Source organism: Lacerta agilis, chromosome 1 (assembly GCF_009819535.1).
Source record: "Lacerta agilis isolate rLacAgi1 chromosome 1, rLacAgi1.pri, whole genome shotgun sequence".
NCBI lineage: Eukaryota > Metazoa > Chordata > Lepidosauria > Squamata > Lacertidae > Lacerta > Lacerta agilis.
The window spans coordinates 96,541,135-96,564,069 of NC_046312.1; the positions used below are offsets into that span (position 1 = coordinate 96,541,135).

General features: G+C 40.4%; 1 protein-coding gene across 1 annotated transcript in view; it reads right to left on the minus strand.

Moving 5' to 3' along the window:
• The window catches only part of LRP1B (LDL receptor related protein 1B), a 754,577-nt gene that overhangs the window by 186,960 nt on the left and 544,682 nt on the right, over positions 1–22,935 (minus strand). Inside the window, 5 exon segments of the mRNA XM_033164188.1 lie at positions 546–686; positions 1,488–1,610; positions 6,744–6,933; positions 8,740–8,959; positions 18,792–18,972. Coding sequence (XP_033020079.1) covers positions 546–686; positions 1,488–1,610; positions 6,744–6,933; positions 8,740–8,959; positions 18,792–18,972 — 855 coding nt within the window.

Below are 22,935 nucleotides of genomic sequence, written 5' to 3' on the forward strand. Positions count from 1 at the left end.
ATCACACTTTTGCCTGCATTTCAGTTCCCATATGTCTCCTTTACAATATATCGAGGCAGCAAAAGCTGTACAGCATCTTGTTCCAAACTTATGTCTGTTTTCTTGGACACTCTTCAAGACACCATTGCCAAGAAGCAATGAAGTGTTTAGCAACCTTCTGCACAGTAATTCTGGCTTCTGGGCATTTAAATTGATTTCCCTCAGTTTTTCCAGCAGAGTTTACCTCCTGGCCCAACAACCATGCAAGGGCAAGGGGCAGTAGCATGCGAGGAACAAAACCAGACACATTAGAGGGTGTGAGGATCATTAGCATGATCAGTGTTACGAAGCAGGGTCCTCCCAGTATGCTTTAGAGTGCTTATTCCCTACAAATGCAGACCGAGAAAAAAAAAGAATGATATATATATATCTAAATGATTAGTCAGCTGCGGCAGCTTCATTTCCATTCCCCTCAGACACTTACATATTTGCATAGATTAACACTCTCATTACATTTTTTTTTTAAATGAGGAAAAACACAGACCACACTTTGCACAGATACATACAGCAAATCTCTGAATGCTCATCAGAGCCATCAAGGCAATCATCATCCCCATCACAGCGCCAGCGGTCCTGGATACAGCGCCTGTTCTGACATTGAAACTCTCCAGGTTTGCATAACTTGGGTAGGACTTCTCCAGAATTAACTAAGGGTACAAATGTATAAACAATATGCACTATTAGCTGCCTATACACAAGCATTAATTATTCTTTCTACTTCATAACCTTCAGCTCTCATTATTACATATTCATAAAATAACAATCCTATCTGAAGTTTTTTGTAAGAGCAACAAAGTGCTTAGGGCTAAGTCTACTTATTGGCTCCCACGCCAATATTAATCAATGGTTTAGGATGCTCCTGCATCATTGTAGTGCAAACCTTCACCATAATAACAGCACCCCATTTCCTTAAGTGCTAAAGCAGGGACGGGGAGCCTCAGGTCCAGGAGCTGGATGTGTCTGAGCCTCTCTATCTGGCCCTTGGGACTCTTTTCAAGACATACCTCTCCCTAGCCATATTCCCTCTTCTCAGGGCACACCCGTCACCAGCCCTGATTCACACTGTCCATGAGTATGTTTGCCTGCAACAAGGGGAACATTTATATTTCTTACTCTGCCCACTTCTACCTCTGACCCACTTCAAAAGGTTGCCCAGAAGGGAATGAAGCTTCAAGCTGAAAATCTAAGTGGAGAATCTTTTCAGTCTAGGTTTAAAACAACCCCAAGACTACCTTTAAAGCCCCAAGCATTGAACGGAAATCCTTAGAATACTGAACACCATGCTCAGTAAAAAAAAACAAAAAAACCCTCTGTGCTTTTCTGTTCTGCTGGTGAAAAAGCACAGTCCCCTACAGTTAGACATTTACAGTTTTACAGATATTCACAGGCTTCATTTTTTTCTCCCTGCAACATTAGTATAAACTCAGATACTCTCAGGAAGATCGTACTTGTGCATCTTGTACTGTTTTCCTCCAAATGCTGGTTATCAGCACAAGCACACACTCTGCCTCCGGGAACAGCTAAACAGAGAGTGCTGCAGCCTCCATTGTTAACACGGCACGCGTTGTCGCCTAGAATAAAATAAAAAAGCAACCTTAATGACAAATAAACAACATGTTATAAGAGTATAATATACAGAGACCATGAAGAAAATTGCCTTTATCTAGCAGACACACTGCTTTGATCAATGTGGTTTCCTGCAGGTACAGCAGGTACAACATGATCTAATTTGGTCACAGTCTTATCTCTTACTTTTAAAAGTATAGGACTACAATGAAACACTACAAGTTAGAATGAACTTATTTGTTTCATTTTCAAGCCACCCTTCCTGCTTTATCGTAACTGAGGTAACATATGTGATGTGGTGCTGGTGGTGTGCATTTAAGTTTACTGGGCAATTTAAAAACTGGCAAAATGCTGGTGCTTGAGAAGATTGGCATGCCAAGGGAGGGAGGGGTTGATATATTGAAAATATTCTGGTAGTATCCTGTGTCAGTGATGGTCAGGCAGGGGTGTCAGAGTAGCTTTCCCCCTCATACACTCAATTCATTTTCACCAAGAGGAATTCCTTACAACCATCCATTCGATATAGGACAAGTGAACTGGTGATTAAGTAGCTGGTGCTCCTTAATCTGCATTCTGGGTTCAGTTTCTCCCTTACTGCAGAGTGACGGAATATTGAAAAAGTGGGTCAGAAAGACTGGAACTGGCTTTTTGATTGTTTTAAAATGCATAGTGCAGCTTAAGGTTACAATCCTATAGCACTTACCTGGGAGTAAGCCCCATCAAACACAATGTGGCTTATTTCTGAGTAGACAGATATATAGGGTTGTACTGAAAGCAACTGGTGTCAGTTGAAAGTTGTAAAATAAAAATCCATGTCAAGCTACGAAACAATAATATAAGATGAGGGCACTGATTATTATTGACTAGTGTTACTGCTGAATTTTGCCTGAAGATATATTGGAAGTGGATGTTAAGGTTTCAGCTCTGGCAAAACATCTGAGAAAGAAAGAACTGCAGTTGGTTTTGCCACAACTAGAAGAATTCCTTACAAGACAGTTACACAAACTTAGGTCATCTCCAATTCCATGTAAAACAAAATTTGGAGCAAATATGGAGAGTCTTTTTGAGGCAAACAATTTCAGGCTTTTCAAGGGAATTTTAGATTTTCAATAAGCCTAACATGATATCTCAGAGGATTTTGAACATCTTCATCACCTACATAACCAGATAGTGGATGTGACCAAAATACCATTTCATCATTTTGAAACTTAAAATCTTTCCTGATTTCCTACAGGCCACAACTAGAGACACCTCAAGTGTTTACAAGCTCCGTAATACCATTCAGCTTTTAAGCTGTGTATCAATAAGGGCTGGCTTAGATTGTTCCATGCATCACAGACTACTACTGTTGAAATACAGGCTATAGCATTAAACTTTATTGCATAGCCTTAGAAACATAAAGAATATCAGTAGCCAGATAATAGTTTTTAGGCAAACAGCATAGACGTTGTCTTATATTTAGTTAAGACAACGTGTGTGTGTGTGTGTGTGTGTGTGATCTTGAAAGTGAAATACTACCAAAGAAAAGTATTTCAAAACTGTTTTTAGTTAACAAGAAAACCCATTAAAGTAAAATAAAACTTGGATGGTTACACAAATAACACATATGTGACACATCCTTCAAATCATTCTCAGTACAGCCTAAAAAAGCTGTTAACTGGTTTGTAAATGTAAGCTGACAAGAAGCATGTAGGGTCCATTTTTCAAGTCTGTTCATAGGTGGCATCAAATTTATGTGTGTTTGTGTTGTGATTGTTTAGAACCTGAAATGTTGGATACATACATTTTAAATCCAAATCAACACTCGGTTTATTGAGCCATGTAACTACTAGTACAAGTCTTGGAGGAGATATAAAAGTGGGGATTATTGATTAGGCCGTAGATGGATTTTTAACAAGCAGTTTATATAAGCTTAACTAGCAACATAGGCTTATATCCTCCTTCCATTAAAGTAAATGGAAAGAATCAATTTGGATTCTGTGGAAACCAGACTGAATGTGCATGAAGACTTTATTATTCTTCATCAAAACAGATCCCTATACCATTACCAAATAGCAAATCAATTACCATGTGATGCTTCTCTGTCTCTTTGAGACCAGCTAGAATTGTACATCGCAATTGTACATTACAATTTTAGCTAGTGGCACAGCTAAAAGAGAGCCTGAGGTGAAGTCTCTCTTGAAAGGTGAGAAATCTCCACCGCCACACACATTCTGGGTAGTATAAAAGAACACAAGCTACCAATATTCAAGCAGCTGGTTATTTCCCATACCCAGGGCCCTTCCAGGACTGCCACAATGTCTTATTATTTATTGATGGATGGATGTATTTTGTGGATTTCTGAACATGTTCTCTGTGTTAAAAAAAATAAAAAAAAATGCACACAAAGAAATCTGGAAAGATGAAGACCAAATAAAATAAAATAAACTATAAAACCTAATAAATTATGATTATTTTATCATTATACTGTCTATTATTATGCTTTTTATTATTGTGCTCCATTAAATGTGTTCTCAATGTTGTACACTCCCCTGGGATCTTTTGCTACAGGGCAGTATATGAACTGATAACTAACTAACTAACTAACTAACTAACTAACAGCAGCTGTACAAAGCTGAAAGACTAACCAGCACAGAGTTATAATGAGTCCAGCTACTAAAAACTTTTTCAGATTCATAAAAGTATTCTAAAACATCCTTTGTTCCCTTAATGGCCCATTACTTATATTTTAACACTTGCTGGACCCAGGGATTAGAAGGGTCTTGGTATACAGCATGGGTAGGCAAACTAAGGCCTGGGGGCTGGATCTGGCCCAATCGTCTTCTAAATCCAGCCGGCGGACAGTCTGGTAATCAGTGTGTTTTTACATGAGTAGAATGTGTCCTTTTATTTAAAATGCATCTCTGGATTATTTGTGGGGCGTAGGAATTCGTTCATTTCCCCCCTAAAAAAAATAGTCTGCCCCCCTACAAGGTCTGAGGGACAGTGGACCGGCCCCCTGCTGAAAATGTTTGCTGGCCCCGGTATACAGCCTACCCTGCCCCCAACTAATAAAAATATTTTGCGAGAGAGAGAGAGAAAGAGAATGTTTTAAACAGATTTCAGCCTTCCCAGTAAGCCACAGTGACAGGAGGTCAGCTAAGTGATGCTGACATATGCTTGCACTCACATCTTGCATGCTTACTAATATAATATAATCTCAGTACTTCCAATTTCATAGGCATTTAATGATCAGGGCAATGACTTTGGGACCTTTCACCTGAGGGTGGGGGGAGCTTTGGCTAGGGTACCCACTCCAGTCTCCCGGTGTCAGAGAGATGTGAACTTCCCAGACAAGGACAGCCCTGTTGGCATTGGTGGGCTGCAATGGAAGCGAAATGGACTCCCCAAACGCAGCAAACTACCTTTTACTGCCATGGACAAGGCAGGAAAGGTGTCAGAAGCCATTACCACTGCAGAAATGATGTGTGGAGTGTCAGTTTGCTGCCAGAGATTCTAGACATGCTAGTCCACTAGCAGGAAAATACACATTGCCAGAATCTGGGGTCGTGGTGTTCCCTGACAGCAATTCATTACGTTGACTATTTCTTGTTTATGGACTTATACATACATTATATAATGATGTTTATGATTTGTAAAATTTGGATTATAACTACTACTAGTAGTACATTTACCATACTTATTAGCCACGTGTTACGGCTGTATTTGAGTAGGATCTGGGGAAGACCTGCTGTCTCTCCCCTCACCTCCCCATGCCCAATCCTAAAGTAAGCATCTGGACCCTGGGGTACTGAAGGGAAAGGAGGAAGAGATATATCCTGCTCAAGCTCCAAATGAGTAAGTGATCAGATGTACCATTCCCAATATCCATGCTTGATTTTTGTGAGCTTAATCAGGGCAGACAGCACAGTCTACCTTCTGTTCCTAAGTTCCATTTCTCTCTCTCTCTTTCTCTCTGACTTTCACTATACAATGGTACCTCTGGTTGTGAACAGGATCCGTTCCGGAGGCCCGTTTGCAACGTGAAAAGCCCGCAACCTGAAGCACCATATCTGCGCATGCCCGTGGCGTGATCTGACACTTGTGCGCATGCGTGAAGCGCGATTTAGCACTACTGCGCATGCGCAAGCGGCGAAACCCAGAAGTAACCCTTTCTGATACTTCCGGGTCACTGTGGGATGCAACCTGAAAAAACGCAACCTGAAGCAAACCTAACATGAGGTATGACTGTATTTCTCTTTTCTGTGATGTTTGTTTATTTTGACAAACTCACAGTTGCAGAATCCATGCAGAGTCTACCTCCTCAAAATAAGGAAGTCATCTATGGATTGAGAGAAAGACCCCTTCATCTATTGTTTATTGTTTTCAGTCTGCCTACCTAACTGGAGGGGATTAGACTTAATCCAAAAACTAGCTGCCCTCCTGCCACCAACAGGGGAGAATAAAAATAATTTTATGGAGGTCCCTATGAATTTCTAGTGTTCTCTATTTCAAAGCAAATTGATCATATTCAAATTTAACCTTGAACTTTTTGCTACACAGGAAAAGAACTGGAAGAGTTATCAGTCATCAGACTTAAAATTACATAGGGGAATGGCAAGATCTACTACATCTTCAAAGCCATGAAAAGGTTATCAAAGCACAATGAACATAACTTCAGACCTTTTAAATAAATATTTGCAGTCCTTAAAACTTCACAGAAAGATCTTCAGATCAAAACCACAATAGGATTTGTTCAGCATCCAATAATATTTTTGAGAAGGTCAGAGCAAAAACCTAACAAATCTCAATATCTATAATTAGTGATCTCCTCCAGTTAATAATAGCTCTGATGTATTTTGACTGGATCAATGAATTGTTGGATTAATAATAGAAGTAAATTAATAGTAACAACTACATAATCCATGGAAATAATCCAGCAAGTCATTTGCAATTTATTTCCATTTAAAGAAATGCATCGTATTTATGACTAACTTAAGTCATATTTATTTTAATGGCAGTTAGTTGTAGCTAATGTTTGCTGGAATGTCTCACAAGTTAATGACAAAGATTGAGACAATGTAGTAAAAAGGTAGCCTTTCTGTAATTAATGTTAAAGCACTGCTCAGTGTAAATACAGAAAATATTGTTTTCAGTACCTTGCTGCTTGTGGGGATCATAAATCTGAAGCCCAAACAGAGGTGATCTCTCACTTCTTAGAAGTGTCACGTTTCTAGTCATCAAATCCAGTTGGAAAATAGAGCCATTCATATAATCTGTCCAGAAAATATAATTCCTATGGTGTGACAGTCCAAATGGATGGTTTAATTCTTTTCCACTGTAGACCACCTACAATTAATCAACATTAGTTAAAGAGATGTTAAAATTCACTGCACCAGAAAAAGGCTTTACAATTCCACCTTAAAACAGATTGGGGGGGGGGGGGTGAGAAACAGAGACAGAATTTGAACAATTTTGTTCAAGCATAAAGAAGCTGATCAGAAACAGGCCATGTTCAACGTCTTGTTGTTATCGCACAAATCCCCTGAACAACCCAGGGCAATGTTACTTGAAATACCAGCTGCCTCACATGGACCTGAAAGTTGTGTTAGATCATCTCTGGAAATTCTCGTTGTGGAACTGCATCCTACACAATGTCATAGGGTGTTGATAAAAAGAGTATTTCCTAGTATTGACCCTATACTCTGGAATGCCATTCCCTCTGCTATATGTGAAACGGCAACCATCTGTTTCTTCAGATGTCTCATAAATTTCCTGATATTCTGTTCCTATTTTAATGTTTTTATGCAGATTTATGCTACTGTCTTACTGGTTTTATGTTGCACCTTTGTTTTAATGTAATCGTTTAAGGTTTTTAATGTTGTGAAACACAGGGATTTTTTAAAAAAAAAATATTAAGCAGTTTATATGTGTTTTAAATAAATAAAATAAACCATATACTCATAAATACTAGGATTGATGTGGGTAATATTCACTAGCTTTGAATGTGTATCGGAGGAATTGTTCATTTGTGCTGCATTAACTATTTGTGTGAATATTCTCCATAAAAATTAAAACAATCTTAAGAACATTCTTAGCTAGGGAATACAGTAGCACAAAAGAGCTATTTAGCTGTCTTAAAATTGTTATTGGTGTACTGACTTCTCTGTTTATTCTCAGTTTCACCTGAGGGTGCAATCAGGATAGAAATTGTGCTCATTGATCAACTGGAAACACTTTTTTTTGCATTGGTGATGGAACAGACTGAAGGCTGCAGAAATCTTTAGCCAAAGACCATTTAGTTTGTTTGTTTTTCCCTTTGCAGAAAATCCTCTAGAATGTCTGTGTAATTAACTGGAATGTTCATCCTATCTACAGAACTGGGAAGAAATTAAATGCAAGGAGCCAAGCACTGACAGAATTGTTCACACTTCACATTAAAAATGTTAGGATACCGGAGCAGTTTTGTCTGACTGTTGATGGTTCTGTGATTCTGCCTAATGCACATACATTGGTGAATATTTACTACATTAACCCTATGTGTACTGCTAGCTGGTTTAGGTGTATTTTTAGAATGTTATGCATCTATTTTTACATATCCTACTTTGCCTCGAAGGAGATCAAGGGGGCAAACATGGTCCTCTGGTTCTAGGAGAGGCAGACACAATCACACTGTCTTCTAGGTTCAAAACAATGGACTCTACTATACAAGCTACAATGAAAGTGTGAACTCTACTATACTGTCCCTTAGGTCAATGTCAGAAAAGCAGCATGTGCTACAAAAAGTATTTATGTAGTTGGCTGTGCCAACCAATTAAGATGGTCAGAGAAAGAACTCCCATTAGCTTTAACGTGGACCTTTGTACTGCATCACCATGTACAGAAAACAACATAAACATAGGATTATTAGATAACGAAGTCTCTTTGTGTTCTGCTTCTTCTAAAGAAAATAAATAACATATGGGCTGCACCCTGCAGCAGGATGCCAGCTAAACTACCTTAGTCATCCTTATGCTGGAACCCACTCACCCCAATGAACATAGATCAGCCTCAGAAGGAAAGTAATTAATTAATTAATAAATCCAAAATTTAAAGTTGAAATATAGTTCAGTGAAATGAAAGCTTGAGGGCAACACAACATCACATTTCTTTCACCTTTCTGTCAGTTCCATTCAAAAATATTCTTTCAATGTGATCATAATAGGCATCACACCAGTACAATACGTTGTTTTGATAATCCAGAGTTAATCCATTTGGCCACAACATCCTTGATGTAACAAAAATCTGTCGGTGGTAGCCATCCATCCATGCCTTCTCAATTCGTCCCACGCTATCGTCTATTTCATCTTCTTCCCAGTCTGTCCAATACATCCAGCTATGAAATGATAAATAAGCATCCATTTATTATTTGAACCAAATTGCAGAATGCCTTCTACAGAGATGCAGTAGCTCCTTTGGGTTTCTACTTTAAGCCTTCTTAATGCTTTCTTTCTTCCTGTCAAGAGCAATAAATGAGTAACAGAGGTAATCCACCAAGGGGGGCGGGGGGAGAAAAGGTACTCCTATGTGACCTGAGAGAATATAATCAATTATATGATTACAAAACTGGATTGATTGACATGGAAAGTTGATGCTGTGGTAATGAGCTGCTTCAAACTTTACATAATCACACTAGGTTTAGGAAATCTCTTTCTCTTAACTGGCAAACTGACTTTATCATAAAGGAAAGAATTATGTGACGACTGGACAATATGTATTTCTAATGCAAACTAATTTAACCATTTTCCCAGTTTGTGGAAATTTAATGACTAGATATAAAGTAGTTTTGCAAACAAGAATACTCCTCAGCACCCCCATTAAAATTGTTTGTTTCCATAAAAGATTGTGAATCATTTCCCTTTTTATTATACAAAAATTACTATGTTATAATCAGGAGCAAACACTCTACACTATGGGTGATATGCAATTAAGATACAGTAGACCCACTGAAATGCCGTACATTGACTTAAGTCCATTTTCAATGCACTGAATATGACTTACAGGGCTGTATTTTGCAATAAAATGTTTAGGTTGCCCTATACCCTGTAAATCGTACTCTGAGTAAATCCTCTGAAAGGAGGGTTTGAATTAGCACAAAATATTAAAAACATATGGGGATGTATTTTGTAATTATATCAAACTAAGTTTAATATTTTGGGAAAATTAAGCCTCAAAACCCCTTCATGGATCACTGCCTTGTCGTGGCGAAGGGGCTTGAATTACTCAGGGAAGCTATGAGCTATGCCGTGCAGGGCCACCCAAGATGGACAGGTCATAGTGGAGAGTTTGGACCAAACGTGATCCACCTGGAGGAGGAACTGGCAACCCACTCCAGTATCCCTGCCAAGAAAACTCCATGGACAAAGACAACAGGCATATAAAAGATATGACGCTGGAAGATGAGCCCCTCAGGTCGGAAGGCGTCCAACATGCTACTGGGGAAGAGCGGAGGACAAGTACAAGTAGATCCAAAGCTGATGAAGCGGCTGGGCCAAAGCCGAAAGGACACTCAGTTGCGGATATGCCTGGAAGCGAAAGGAAAGTCCAATGCTGTAAAGAAAAGTATTGCATAGGAACCTGGAATGTAAGAACCATGAACCTTGGTAAGCTGGATGTGGTCAAAAATGAGATGGCAAGAATAAACATTGACATCCTAGGCATCAGTGAACTAAAATGGACGGGAATGGGCGAATTCAGTTCAGATGACTATCATATCTACTACTGCGGGCAGGAATCCCGTAAAAGAAATGGAGTGGCCCTCATAGTCAACAAAAGAGTGGCGAAAGCTGTACTGGGATGCAATTTCAAAAATGATAGATTGATCTCGATACGAATCCAAGGCAGTCCTTTTAACATCACAGTAATCCAAGTTTATGCACCAACTTCCAGTGCTGAAGAAACTGAAATTGACCAATTCTATGAAGACTTACAACACCTTATAGAAATGACACCAAAGAAGGATGTTCTTCTCATTATAGGGGATTGGAATGCTAAAGTAGGGAGTCAAGAGATAAAAGGAACAACTGGCAAGTTTGGCCTTGGAGTTCAAAATGAAGCAGGGCAAAGGCTAATAGAGTTCTGTCAGGAGAACAAGCTGATCATCACAAACACTCTTTTCCAACAACACAAGAGACGACTCTACACATGGACATCACCAGATGGGCGACATCGAAATCAGATTGATTATATTCTCTGCAGCCAAAGATGGAGAAGCTCTATACACTCAGCAAAAACAAGACCTGGAGCTGACTGTGGCTCTGATCATCAGCTTCTTATAGCAAAATTCCAGCTTAAACTGAAGAAAGTAGGAAAAACCACTGGGCCAGTAAGATACAATCTAAATCAAATTCCTTATGAATACACAGTTGAAGTGAAAAACAGGTTTAAGGACTTAGATTTGGTGGATAGAGTGCCTGAAGAACTGTGGATGGAGGCTCGTAACATTATACAGGAGGCAGCAACGAAAACCATCCCAATGAAAAAGAAATGCAAGAAAGCAAAGTGGCTGTCCAATGAGGCCTTAAAAATAGCGGGGGGAGAGAAGGCAAACAAAATGCGAGGGAGATCGTGAAAGATACAGGAAATTGAATGCAGATTTCCAAAGAATAGCAAGGAGAGACAAGAGGGCCTTTCTAAACGAGCAATGCAAAGAAATAGAGGAAAATAACAGAATGGGAAAAACCAGAGATCTGTTCAAGAAAATTGGAGATATGAAAGGAACATTTCGTACAAAGATTACCACAATTAAGGACAAAAGTGGAAAGGACCTAACAGAAGCAGAAGACATCAAGAAGAGGTGGCAAGAATACACAGAGGAACTATACCAGAAAGATATAGAGGTCTCATACACCCCAGGTAGTGTGGTTGCTGACCTTGAGCCAGACATCCTGGAGAGTGAAGTCAAATGGGCCTTAGAAAGCCTTGCTAACAACAAGGCCAGTGGAAGTGATGATATTCCAGCTGAACTATTTAAAATCCTAAAAGATGATGCTGTTAAGGTGCTACACTCAATATGCCAACAAGTTTGGAAAACTCAGCAGTGGCCAGAGGATTGGAGAAGATCAGTTTACATCCCAATCCCAAAGAAGGGCAGTGCCAAAGAATGCTCTAACTACCGCACAATTGCACTCATTTCACACGCTAGCAAGGTTATGCTTAAAATTCTACAAGGCAGGCTTAAGCAGTACGTGGACCGAGAACTCCCAGAAGTGCAAGCTGGATTTCGAAGGGGCAGAGGAACCAGAGACCAAATTGCAAACATGCGCTGGATTATGGAGAAAGCTAGAGAGTTCCAGAAAAACATCTACTTCTGCTTCATTGACTACGCAAAAGCATTTGACTGTGTCGACCACAGCAAACTATGGAAAGTTCTTAAAGAAATGGGAGTGCCGGATCACCTCATCTGTCTCCTGAGAAATCTCTATTTGGGACAAGAAGCTACAGTTAGAACTGGATATGGAATAACTGATTGGTTCAAAATTGGGAAAGGAGTACGACAAGGCTGTATATTGTCTCCCTGCTTATTTAACTTATATGCAGAATTCATCATGCGAAAGGCTGGGCTGGATGAATCCCAAACCGGAATTAAGATTGCTGGAAAAAATATCAACAACCTCAGATATGCTGATGATACAACCTTGATGGCAGAAAGTGAGGAGGAATTGAAGAACCTTTTAATGAGGGTAAAAGAGGAGAGCGCAAAATATGGTCTGAAGCTCAACATCAAAAAAACTAAGATCATGGCCACTAGTCCCATCACCTCCTGGCAAATAGAAGGGGAAGAAATGGAGGCAGTGAGAGATTTCACTTTCTTGGGTTCCATGATGACTGCAGATGGTGGCAGCAGTCACGAAATTAGAAGACGCCTGCTTCTTGGGAGAAAAGCAATGACAAACCTAGACAGCATCTTAAAAAGCAAAGACATCACCTTGCCAACAAAGGTCCGTATAGTTAAAGCTATGGTTTTCCCAGTAGTAATGTATGGAAGTGAGAGCTGGACCATCAAGAAGGCTGATCGCCGAAGAATTGATGCTTTTGAATTATGGTGCTGGAGGAGACTCTTGAGAGTCCCATGGACTGCAAGAAGATCAAACCTATCCATTCTCAAGGAAATCGGCCCTGAGTGCTCACTAGAAGGACAGATCCTGAAGTTGAGGCTCCAGTACTTTGGCCACCTCATGAGAAGAGAAGACTCCCTGGAAAAGACCCTGATGTTGGGAAAGATGGAGGGCACAAGGAGAAGGGGACGACAAAGGATGAGATGGTTGGACAGTATTCTCGAAGCTACTAACATGAGTTTGGCCAAACTGCGGGAGGCAGTGAAGGATAGGCGTGCCTGGCGTGCTCTGGTCCATGGGGTCACGAAGAGTCGGACACGACTGAACGACTGAACAACAACAACAACAAGCCTCAAAAACATAGAAAGGAGGGAGGGGTGCTGTGGAAGCTAAAACAGATGTCTAAAGTTCAGGTCCCACAAAGGCTCAAGAACCTTGAAGCTGTTTGGAAGGATAGGACCCACAACATGATATTTTGGAGGATGACTCTTGAAGGTTTGGTTTGTTTAAAAAAAAAGTTATATCTTAAGAAAGGCACACATGGAAAGCAACAGTTTTTAACTATTTATAGTGAGGGAAAATATCAGTTCCTACAGAATTCTAAGACAAATTCATCAAGGAATAAGTTGCCACTGGTATATAGCATGATGACAGTACAGATAAAAGCAAAGTTTAGCATTCTAGATTTCTGAATTCTATTACATATTGGCACAAAATATTATTTGGTCTTATTGCAGAATCGAGGCAGTGTCCAACATGCATGTTTCTTAAATTCTGATGCAGAGGTGTGTGTGTGTGTGTGTGTGTGTGTAAATTTGATGCCAAACATGTTGAAAGACAGCTTATGCGATTGATGGTCAGACTATTGAACATCCATTCTGATTTGTTTATGGGTCAGTTGTATTGCAATGATCATTCATCCTGATTTGCTTATGGGATGTTTACGTGTTTCTCCATTTAATCATTCATTCCACACTCTTTCCCCCATTACTTTCCTAACAGCAACAAATCTTCTTTAAAAAAATAAAAGAGAATTTGTTGTGCACGAATAATGTAACACTTTCATCCACTTTAATTGCATAAACTTGAATTCCTGGTATGCTCTTGAATCCTCCCCCCCCCCCAACAGTGACAGTCTGGAGGCACTCATCTACTTGTGCTCATGTGAAGGCACCTTTAGTAAAATCTTTATGTCAGCTATCTTGAATTGAAGTAAATAACCAGATCAATATACTCTTTGCTCTTCTCAACAGTACAATGAATCAATAGCACTTGCAAACATTTATTTGACTTGTTAAAAGGCCATTGCTTAAAAATAGTCCTCTTTTTTTACAGTTACCACCAGTCACATCCCAAGCCAGGCTCACATCTGGAATTAATTAAAATACAGGCATAGCTCCAAAAATATTTATCTGAAGCACAAATAGAATTATAATGCAGTAACTAATATTCCTTTCTATAAACAACAACAAAACCACATGTTATTTTAAAAAAAACAAATGGGGGAACTGGCTGCTGTCAGGCATAGGATGCTCAAATACATAGATCACAATTCTGCTTAACTAAAATAGTTTAGTAAATGTGTGTCACAACATCCTTTTTTCAAACGTTCCCTTTCTGAACTATATAAGCTTAGTATTATGCTACAAATCTAGAAGACTGCAACCCATGAACTGGAACATTTCATAAACACAATTGCCAGTGTCAATCTGATACAGGTTCAGCTCACATTTCTTCTATGTAGTTTAATTCAATATAAGCTTCTTGTGGAATAGCTTGTGTTCAATCAAGTACAGTGGTGCCTCGCGAGACGAAATTAATTTGTTCCGCGAGTGCTGCCGTACAGCAGAAATTTCGTCTTGCGAAGCACGGTCGGAGGAAGCGCGGTTTGACGAAAAACAACAACTGCAAAACGTTCTCATTTTGCAAGTCACGGCCATAGGGAAATTCGTCTTGCGAGCCACCCTTTCGTTAGCGAATGCATTTCGTCTAGCGAGTTTTTCGTCTAGCGAGGCATTCGTCTTGCGAGGTACCACTGTACTATGTAAAGGTGCAAACCCTGAAAATGGAAATTAATCTTACCATGAATTTCTGTTTAATGATCTGGATGAAAGGCATTCCTCCTATGGGGAGGCAGAGTCCTCTCAAGGCTTTTGCCTCCTCTCCAGGCAGAGGAATCATCCCCACTGAATATGGATCACTGGTTCCTGAAGGAGAAGATCCTCCGGAACATCAAACCTCCAGGGAGCCTGCACCTTCAAACTGACTAGATCTGGGAACCAAGCCCCCTGGCCACCAGAATCACCTCTGTTTGGACTTGATGGACTTTCTGCACAGTTCTCTGAATCAAACTGAAGCCAGAAACGCACAAAGTGATCCCAGATGCCACTCTGTTTCCAGTGCATCCATAGACAAAAAGTGTGAATTGAAGGTGCTTAGCTGAATATCGCGCTTCTGCACATGCGCGTCCTTCACAGAACGCTTCTGCACATGTGCAGACTGCATGGAGCGCTTCTGCGCGTGGCGAACCCCGGAAGTAAACACTTCCGGGTTTGCCGTATTCATAACCCGTGCTGTTCGCAACCCGCAGCGAACGCAACACGAGGTACGACTGTATGCATATTGCAGCTTATAATATACTAGTTTCTGATCTTTTTAAAATTTTGCTTAATAAGAATATTACTATAACTACCTTGAAACTAGTGGAAGCAGCAAGGAAGGCTGTTTTATAAAGTACATTCACTTGAGGCCCTGATCCATTAATTTCAAAATGAACTGTTCTTTGAGTACATGTTCACTACTGACTGCTGTCTCCCGTGCCCCAAGCTGACAAAGCATAGCAAAGAGCATTCTGATTAACATGAAACTCATAACTTCTCAACATATCTATCATCTCTAGGTTCTCTAAATTACTATCACACCACTTTGTGTAGGGGTGGGGTGGGGACCAGTTATTTGCACACTGTCAGATGAATGCTCTGGCCTGATTTCCCCTGGGCAAATTTCTCTGCTGTAGCCTTGCACCGAGAAAACTTGCTGCAGCCAAATGCTGTGTTTCTCTGCTCTGCTCCTAAGGCTCTTCTACAGCTGCAGAAGAGATGGGCAGAAAACTCAGCACAATTTCAGCTGTATATCTCTGCACCTTCAGCCCTCTGTAGCATAGCAGATCTAAACCTAAGTACTGACTCTAGAATTAGCTATTGTTCCCCATTAAGTCCAAACCAAGTTCAGAGTAAGCCAGGTTCTTTAACCTGTTTTATTTCACAGGGGTGCCAACTTAAATAAAATAGGGGGGCAGCACAAGTAAGCCCCACCTGCAAAATCGAGCACAAGATATGGTGCACAGACACCATTTGAATGGCTAATTACGTGCATGTCTTCAGTTTAAATATATGCCATTTCCTATTTAAATGGTGGTGGTGGTGATTGTTTCTTGTTTGCAAGGTTGGCTTCATTTGAGCTTTAGGGTTGATTTTCTGACCCCAGGGTATCACCTGAGCTGATCTTTTCCAATCATGTCATAGGGGGATACATTCAGAGGGTGATATTAGATTCCTTTGCTACCAGTCTCCCATGTCACTTTTTTTCCAAAACTACTCAGTCCAAACATATAGTGGTCAAATCTGTCAGTGTATGTCAGCCCCTATTAAAAGCTTCAATCTACCTGGTCTTTGACAACTGACATCCTCTTTTAAATTGCATAAAAATTGAGTTGAAACTAGGTGCTGGCAAAGTCACCTTGTAGTGGGGCAAAAGGTGCTGTGATTCCATTGGTAGTTCAACTCAATATTTATGCAATTTAAAAAGACGATGTCAGTTGTCAAGAGTTAGCTATCTTGCTGACAGAGTTCAATGAACACTATTGCATACTAGGAAGGCTAATACTAAAGTTGTGTCTTTAAGTAGATGGAAGCATGATGTTTGTGGACCAGTTTAAGATTATAAAATCACTATTTAAATTCAAATTCTTAGAGGGACTATTGCAAAAACAGGATATTTTAACATAGGAACATATGAAGCAGCCTTACCGTGTTTCCCCTATTTTAAGACACCGTCTTATATTTTTTCCCCTCAAAAAAACACAGGGTGGCTTTTTGGGGGTGTGTGTCTTATTTTTATTACGTTAGTATGGTACAGTGGAGCAATCTACATTTATTCAATTAATCTACATTTATTCAATTATGCCAGTGGCTGGACACAGGGGAGGAGGAGGAGGAGGGAGATGATCCTTGGGACAAAGCAAATAAACAGCATGAGGGAGGGAAGGAGATAAGCTTCAAAGCGCCAAGTTCCCAACAGGGGTTCCCTCTTACTGGTGTTTATCTTCCGTCGTAGTCTGTGTTTCTAAACGGGAGGACGGAGGGAATTCCTTCTTACTGTGTTTATCTTCAGTTTTTCACCCCCACCTCTCGCTCTCTGGCTCTCTGCACACCAGGAGCAGGCTGCAGAACTCCAGCAAGAGGTGCCTTTTCTTCCCGCACCTCTCACTGGTTTGCTGCTCCCCGCGCGTCAGGAACAAAAAGAGGCGTCTTTCCCCCCTGTGCCTCTCCCTTTTGATCTCCCCGCACCTCTCGCTGGTTCGCTGGCTCCCTGCACACGCAGGAGGGGCTGAGGAGGCGACGCAGGAAGGGACAATGGCAGCACCATGGCTTACTTTCGGGGTATGTCTTATTTCTCCCAACTGTAAAAAAAAACCCTGCTATGGCTTACTTTATGACTACGTATTAAAATAGGGGAAACACGAGATATTGAATGTGACCATTAATCTATGTAGCTCAGTATTGTCTACACAGACTGGAAGAGGCTGTCCAGGAAGTGATGAGTTTTGTGTTTGAGATGAAGTCCTCAATGTGAGTAAATCGCTACAAGGCAATCTTCTATTATTGCAACAATCTAAAAGGTTTCAGTATTTGACTGTTTTTGAATTCACCTGTGAACTTTGCCAAATTGGCTCTTAAACTGTATTTGAGATAAAATAATATAAACAATGAAACAGTAATGTAGAATTGTTCTTCACCAATTTGGTCTTACTTTTCAAAAGGGATTTTTAATATTACCATACTGTGCAATCTCCCTGTTGGTAGGGTTGGAATATTTTCAAAATCACAATATTGGACTAATCCACATAGCTGCTGTTTTTCCTCTAATCCCTATTGTTCTCCTTGATATCAGTTTGACTCTCCCCTTCCCCTTCTGTTAAAATAGCCCAATTTTTACAAACAATTACCATTTCACACTCACAAATTATATACATACAATGCATGCATAGTGCAAGGTACACATTCTGGCTTTTGCTTTCCCAGACACAAGAACAATTCAACTCACTCTCCTGCTCTTTTTCACTCTAGAAGCTGATGTCTACTCCAGTTTTATGCCATTTCCTGCCGGTTCCATTCTAGGCAATGATTTTCATTCCAGTTCCACTCTATGCCCTCCCAGTCTATTCCCACTCACAGCATTTAGGATGCTAAGTCAGATCTTCAGTGAAAGAGCACAGCAAGCCGCTGAGTTTTAATTCCAAAAGTATATATTAACTATATACATTAATTCCAAAACTATATATGAGTGAGTGTGAGTGTGTTTGTATGTGCGCGCGTGTATGTTTAATAATGTTTTGAGCTTGGAGCAACGAAAAGTAACCTAGCAGCAAACAGCGCTTTGTAATTGTACATATTTTATGCAGAATTACCAGTAGATAATGCTCCCAGGATACAAACAAGGGGAGTAATGGTGGGCTAATCACTGTGGAGAACCCAACTTTGGTGGTCACAAAAATAGCAAACTCCCAAGCATTATCCCCATCAACATTTAGGCATACAATTCACTTAAAGGTAAAGGTAAAGGCACCCTTGACCGTTAGGTCCAGTTGCGGACGACTCTGGGGTTGTGGCGCTCATCTCGCTCTATAGGCCGAGGGAGCCAGCCTTTGTCCACAGACAGCTTCCAGCATGACTAAGCCGCTTCCGTGAACCAGAGCAGTGCACGGAAACAATTCACTTACATCCATTGAAATATCTAGTTTAATAGTACGGGAGAATATTGGGGGGTGGGGTTAATGGTGAAAAGGGGCTAAATTTTATTTAAAATTGTTTTTTAAAAAAGCTTTCATACCCATTTACAGGATCAACAACAATTCCTCTTGGGTGTGACATGTCTCCTTCCAACAGAATCTTCCGACTTTGAGAGGCTTTCTCTAGTCTGGCAACATTAATTGTTTTCCTGTAGCCATCATTTGTCCAAAACAGATTATTTCCAAGCCAGTCTACTGCAATGCCTTCCACATTATCGAGATCTGTTTAAAGAAGCATCAGATATATTACACAAGATATATTGCTAATGTTGTTATATATCTGTCATGCTTTAAACTAGTTCACTTTATCTTAAGTCATCCAAATGTGATTAAGCAGTTAAGAGAGCATACTATGAAGGAAGGAAAACAAATTGATCCACTATAAAAAGTCCTAAATGTGTTATAACATCCATATGCGAAATGTGCAAAAAACAAACAAACAAACCAGTGTGGTACAGTGTCTAGAGGACTGGCTGGCTGGCTGGCTTCTTATTCAGTAACAGAAGTTACTACCTGGGTTGTGAGGCTAAACTGCCATGCAGAGCTCCTTCAGAAAAGAGTTTATAACAACAGAAATAAATATTTGATCAAAATTAAGAATATAATCACTTCTACATAAATTCAAAGGAAGAAAGCAGAATCAAACTGCAATTGTAGACACACTTACCTAGGTATATGTCCCATAGGACTCACTGCAACTTATGAGCACACATGCATAAGATAGCACTGTTAGTTATACAGTGCGCACAGAGACATATATATGCACTGCCCTTTGAGGGAACTGAGTATTATACTGTATTTCATTATGTCATGAATTCAGTATGTAAAGCCAGAAGATGCGGACAACATCATTGTTTAGAATGCATGCCTACAGACTAAAGGTAATGCAGACATCAAGGAAAAGAAAGGAAAATATTTCTAAAGTGTTTTGGCAAATTCTTCGAAAAATTGGTAATGGTCCACTATAAAGGCAGGGAAAGGAAAAGACCTAACTAAAAGCAACTGAAGATTCGTACTTAGCTCTTCTTAATAACTGTTATCAAGGAAATGGGCTTAACTTTCCAGGTACAATGAAGTTCTTTCAATAGCAAGGGTTATGAAGAGTTTTTGAATTAAGCGAATCCTTGGGATAACACTGTAGTAGCACAGAAAGTCACATGGCAGGCATCTGTTCCAAAAATGCAATATAAGGAAATTAAAAATAAGCATTTAATGAATAAGGCTGCAAGCAGTTTAGGCCTTTCAGATCCTTAGAACAAAAGTTTTGAGGATGTTTATTCCCCCCCCCCCAATAAAAAATACTCTGTTTTTGCTTTCCATTCCCCCACTTCCAATATATTTCCTGACTGGCACTAGGCTTGACAGTTCCCAAAGTAATTAAATACTGCTATACCTGCTATATTTAATTACTTTGGGAATTGTCAAGCCTAGTGCCAGTCAGGAAATATATTGGAAGTGGAGGGGAAACCAACCCATCCTCTGACATGGTAGATTAATATGATTATACTGTGATACATCACATTTAAGCTTAGCAAAAGTAACTGAGGGATGGCAATAGAGGTAAAAAAAAGATTGGTGTAAAGGTAGATTTTGAAGTGCAGATCTCACCATGACATCCCCATCCCAAAAGGAGAATCTGAAAGAGCAAGTACCTATGTTGATTAGATATAAAACCCAAAGAGCAGCAGTATTGCACGATATTTAATTTATTAAGATGAGCTGACAGTAACAGAACATGCAGAGGCAGATTTAGGGCAGTGCAACCGGTTCCCCTGCACAGGGCGCCTGTAGAGGGTTCCTTCCTGCCTCCTTCTCAAAGCCTAATTAGCACTTGCCGAGCTTTGGGAACGAGACAGAAGGGCTCTTCGGTAGGACGTGGCGGCCAGGGCGATCCACTCCTTCCTCACCCCCCTAGCCATGCCACTGTATAAACAGAAACAAGAAAACCAAAGGGACAATGTATACATTGGCGAATATGTAAATTGAATGGAACATGCCCAATGAACATGAGAATGAATTTCAGAATGGATGGTGACATGTTTCTACTTTCCTATCTACAAGATACAAAAAAATAATAATCACTTTATTTATAAAAAATTTCCTGCAAAACTTGAATCTCTGCATCAAACTAATATTCTTCTCCATCTTATGATACTTTCCACTCAATGGAAAATGAGTGAAATGTTAAGGGTAGGCTTCTATGTGCACTTACTTGGGAGTAAACCCCATTTAACTTAGTTGGAGCTCTTTCTCAATAAACATAAATTGCATCAGCCTACACATATCATTAATCATGACTGCTCCTTTCATCGCCTATACTTCAGAATAACAGTACTCCTCAGTTACTAATCCAAAAGTGAAAAACTTAATTAGTTTCACTTTGGAAAAAGAACCTATTAAGGATATTCTTTATATATACACACACATTCTCTTCCTTTCCCTGTTGCTACACAAACAGCAGATGCACACAACCTCCTCTAATGGCCTTTCCAATTTCTCTATTTGATCTCTTTTAGGCTAAGATCATTTTAACCCAGGCCACAGACAAAAAGATAATCAAAGCTTTTTGGAAAATTGCAACTCTTACCAAGCAAGTACAGAAGTATTGCTATGTTGTAGGCATCATTAAGCAGTGCCTATGACAAGTACACCTCACAAGCACCTTCCTTAGCAAATATAATGAATGCTCCCCCTAAATTAATGGGCTTTTCTGCCTGTTCTCTTTCCCTCCTTTTTCATTTTAGGTTATGCTCCAACACGGGGGCATACAGGTGGACTAATAAAGGCTCAGACAACCTTTAATTATTTCTGCTGTCTGAGGCTGGCAAAGCTGTATAGATCAGGATATGGACTCAAGCTGCAATCCAAACCCTAAAGGGGGAGTGGTGGGCTTAATGGCATGACAGTGCCACCACTGCATTCATGCCAGTCGGGACTCAGGATGGAAGGTGGCTGGTAGTTAAATTGCTGCAGCATCCTAAAATGGCTATTATGTGGCTGCTGTGGAGCTGGCTCATAAGATCCCAGGTTGGATCAGCCCCTTTCTGCCCTGTTTCAAGGTTGGCATCCCCCTGTAGGAGGAATTAACCACTCATTCAAACTCTGTCCTCACAAGGCCAGCACAAAGGGGGGGGGGTTTGTGCAGCTTCAGTAATAGGTTGGTCAATAAACTAAGGCACCTCATGACAGATGCGCTGTGGGTGGATACAGGAAATTGGTTTCATCATATTCTGTATGATTATGCATTGTCAGGATTGAGCCATATGTTCGAGTTCTCCGGATGTGGGAGAGAACTTCAGGTTAGAAGAAGAGGACGCTGTGCCTGAGGGGGAGGGTGCTGGAGGAGCTAGCAAAGAAAGGGTAGTGTCTTTAGGCGTAGAGGGACAGGAAGAGATAGCAAGCAAGCCAGCAGCTCCACAGGGACAGCAAGGGTTAAATTCTGGATCAGAGACTGGCGAGAGATTTATGACTGCTCTCGAGAGGCGCACACGTGGACAAGAGGAAACTTGAAAGGCGGGGCGATAAATTCCCGCATTTTATGAGGTGTTGGTAGCGTAAGTGGAGGCCTCTACCGGTATCTGAACTGAGTGACTCTGATGAATGATAATGAACTCTTGATGACCAATGTAAATATTGTAAATAAAGACCATTAAAATGTCAGAAGTCTCCAGAGGTGATTGTGAAGAGAGGAACGTGCCGCCCTGACATACATGCAAGGACACTCCTGAGCCACTTCAGGCCAAGTTGGCCTCAGTGGCCCCTAGTATCAGGTGATTGACAGGTGAATGGCCTCACTCATCTGTGAAATTTGGCATGGCAAGGATGAGAAGATAGGATCTGGCCCACCACTCAGAAAACATTATCCACCCCTGACTTAGACCATATAATGATGGACCATATACGTACAGTACACAAATGCTGTGTAATATAATACAGTGGTGCCCCGCTAGACGAATGCCTCGCAAGACGAAAAACTCGCTAGACGAAGGCATTCGTCTAGCGGAAGGCTGCCCCGCAAGACAAAAAAGTCTATGGGGCTGCCTCGCAAGACGAAAATTTTTCGTCTTTTTTTTTCTTTTGTCTAGCGAAAGCGCGGCTGTCATTGCCGCTTCGCTAGACGAAAAACCCGCTAGACGAAAATTTTCGCAGAACGAATTATTTTCGTCTAGTGGGGCACCACTGTAT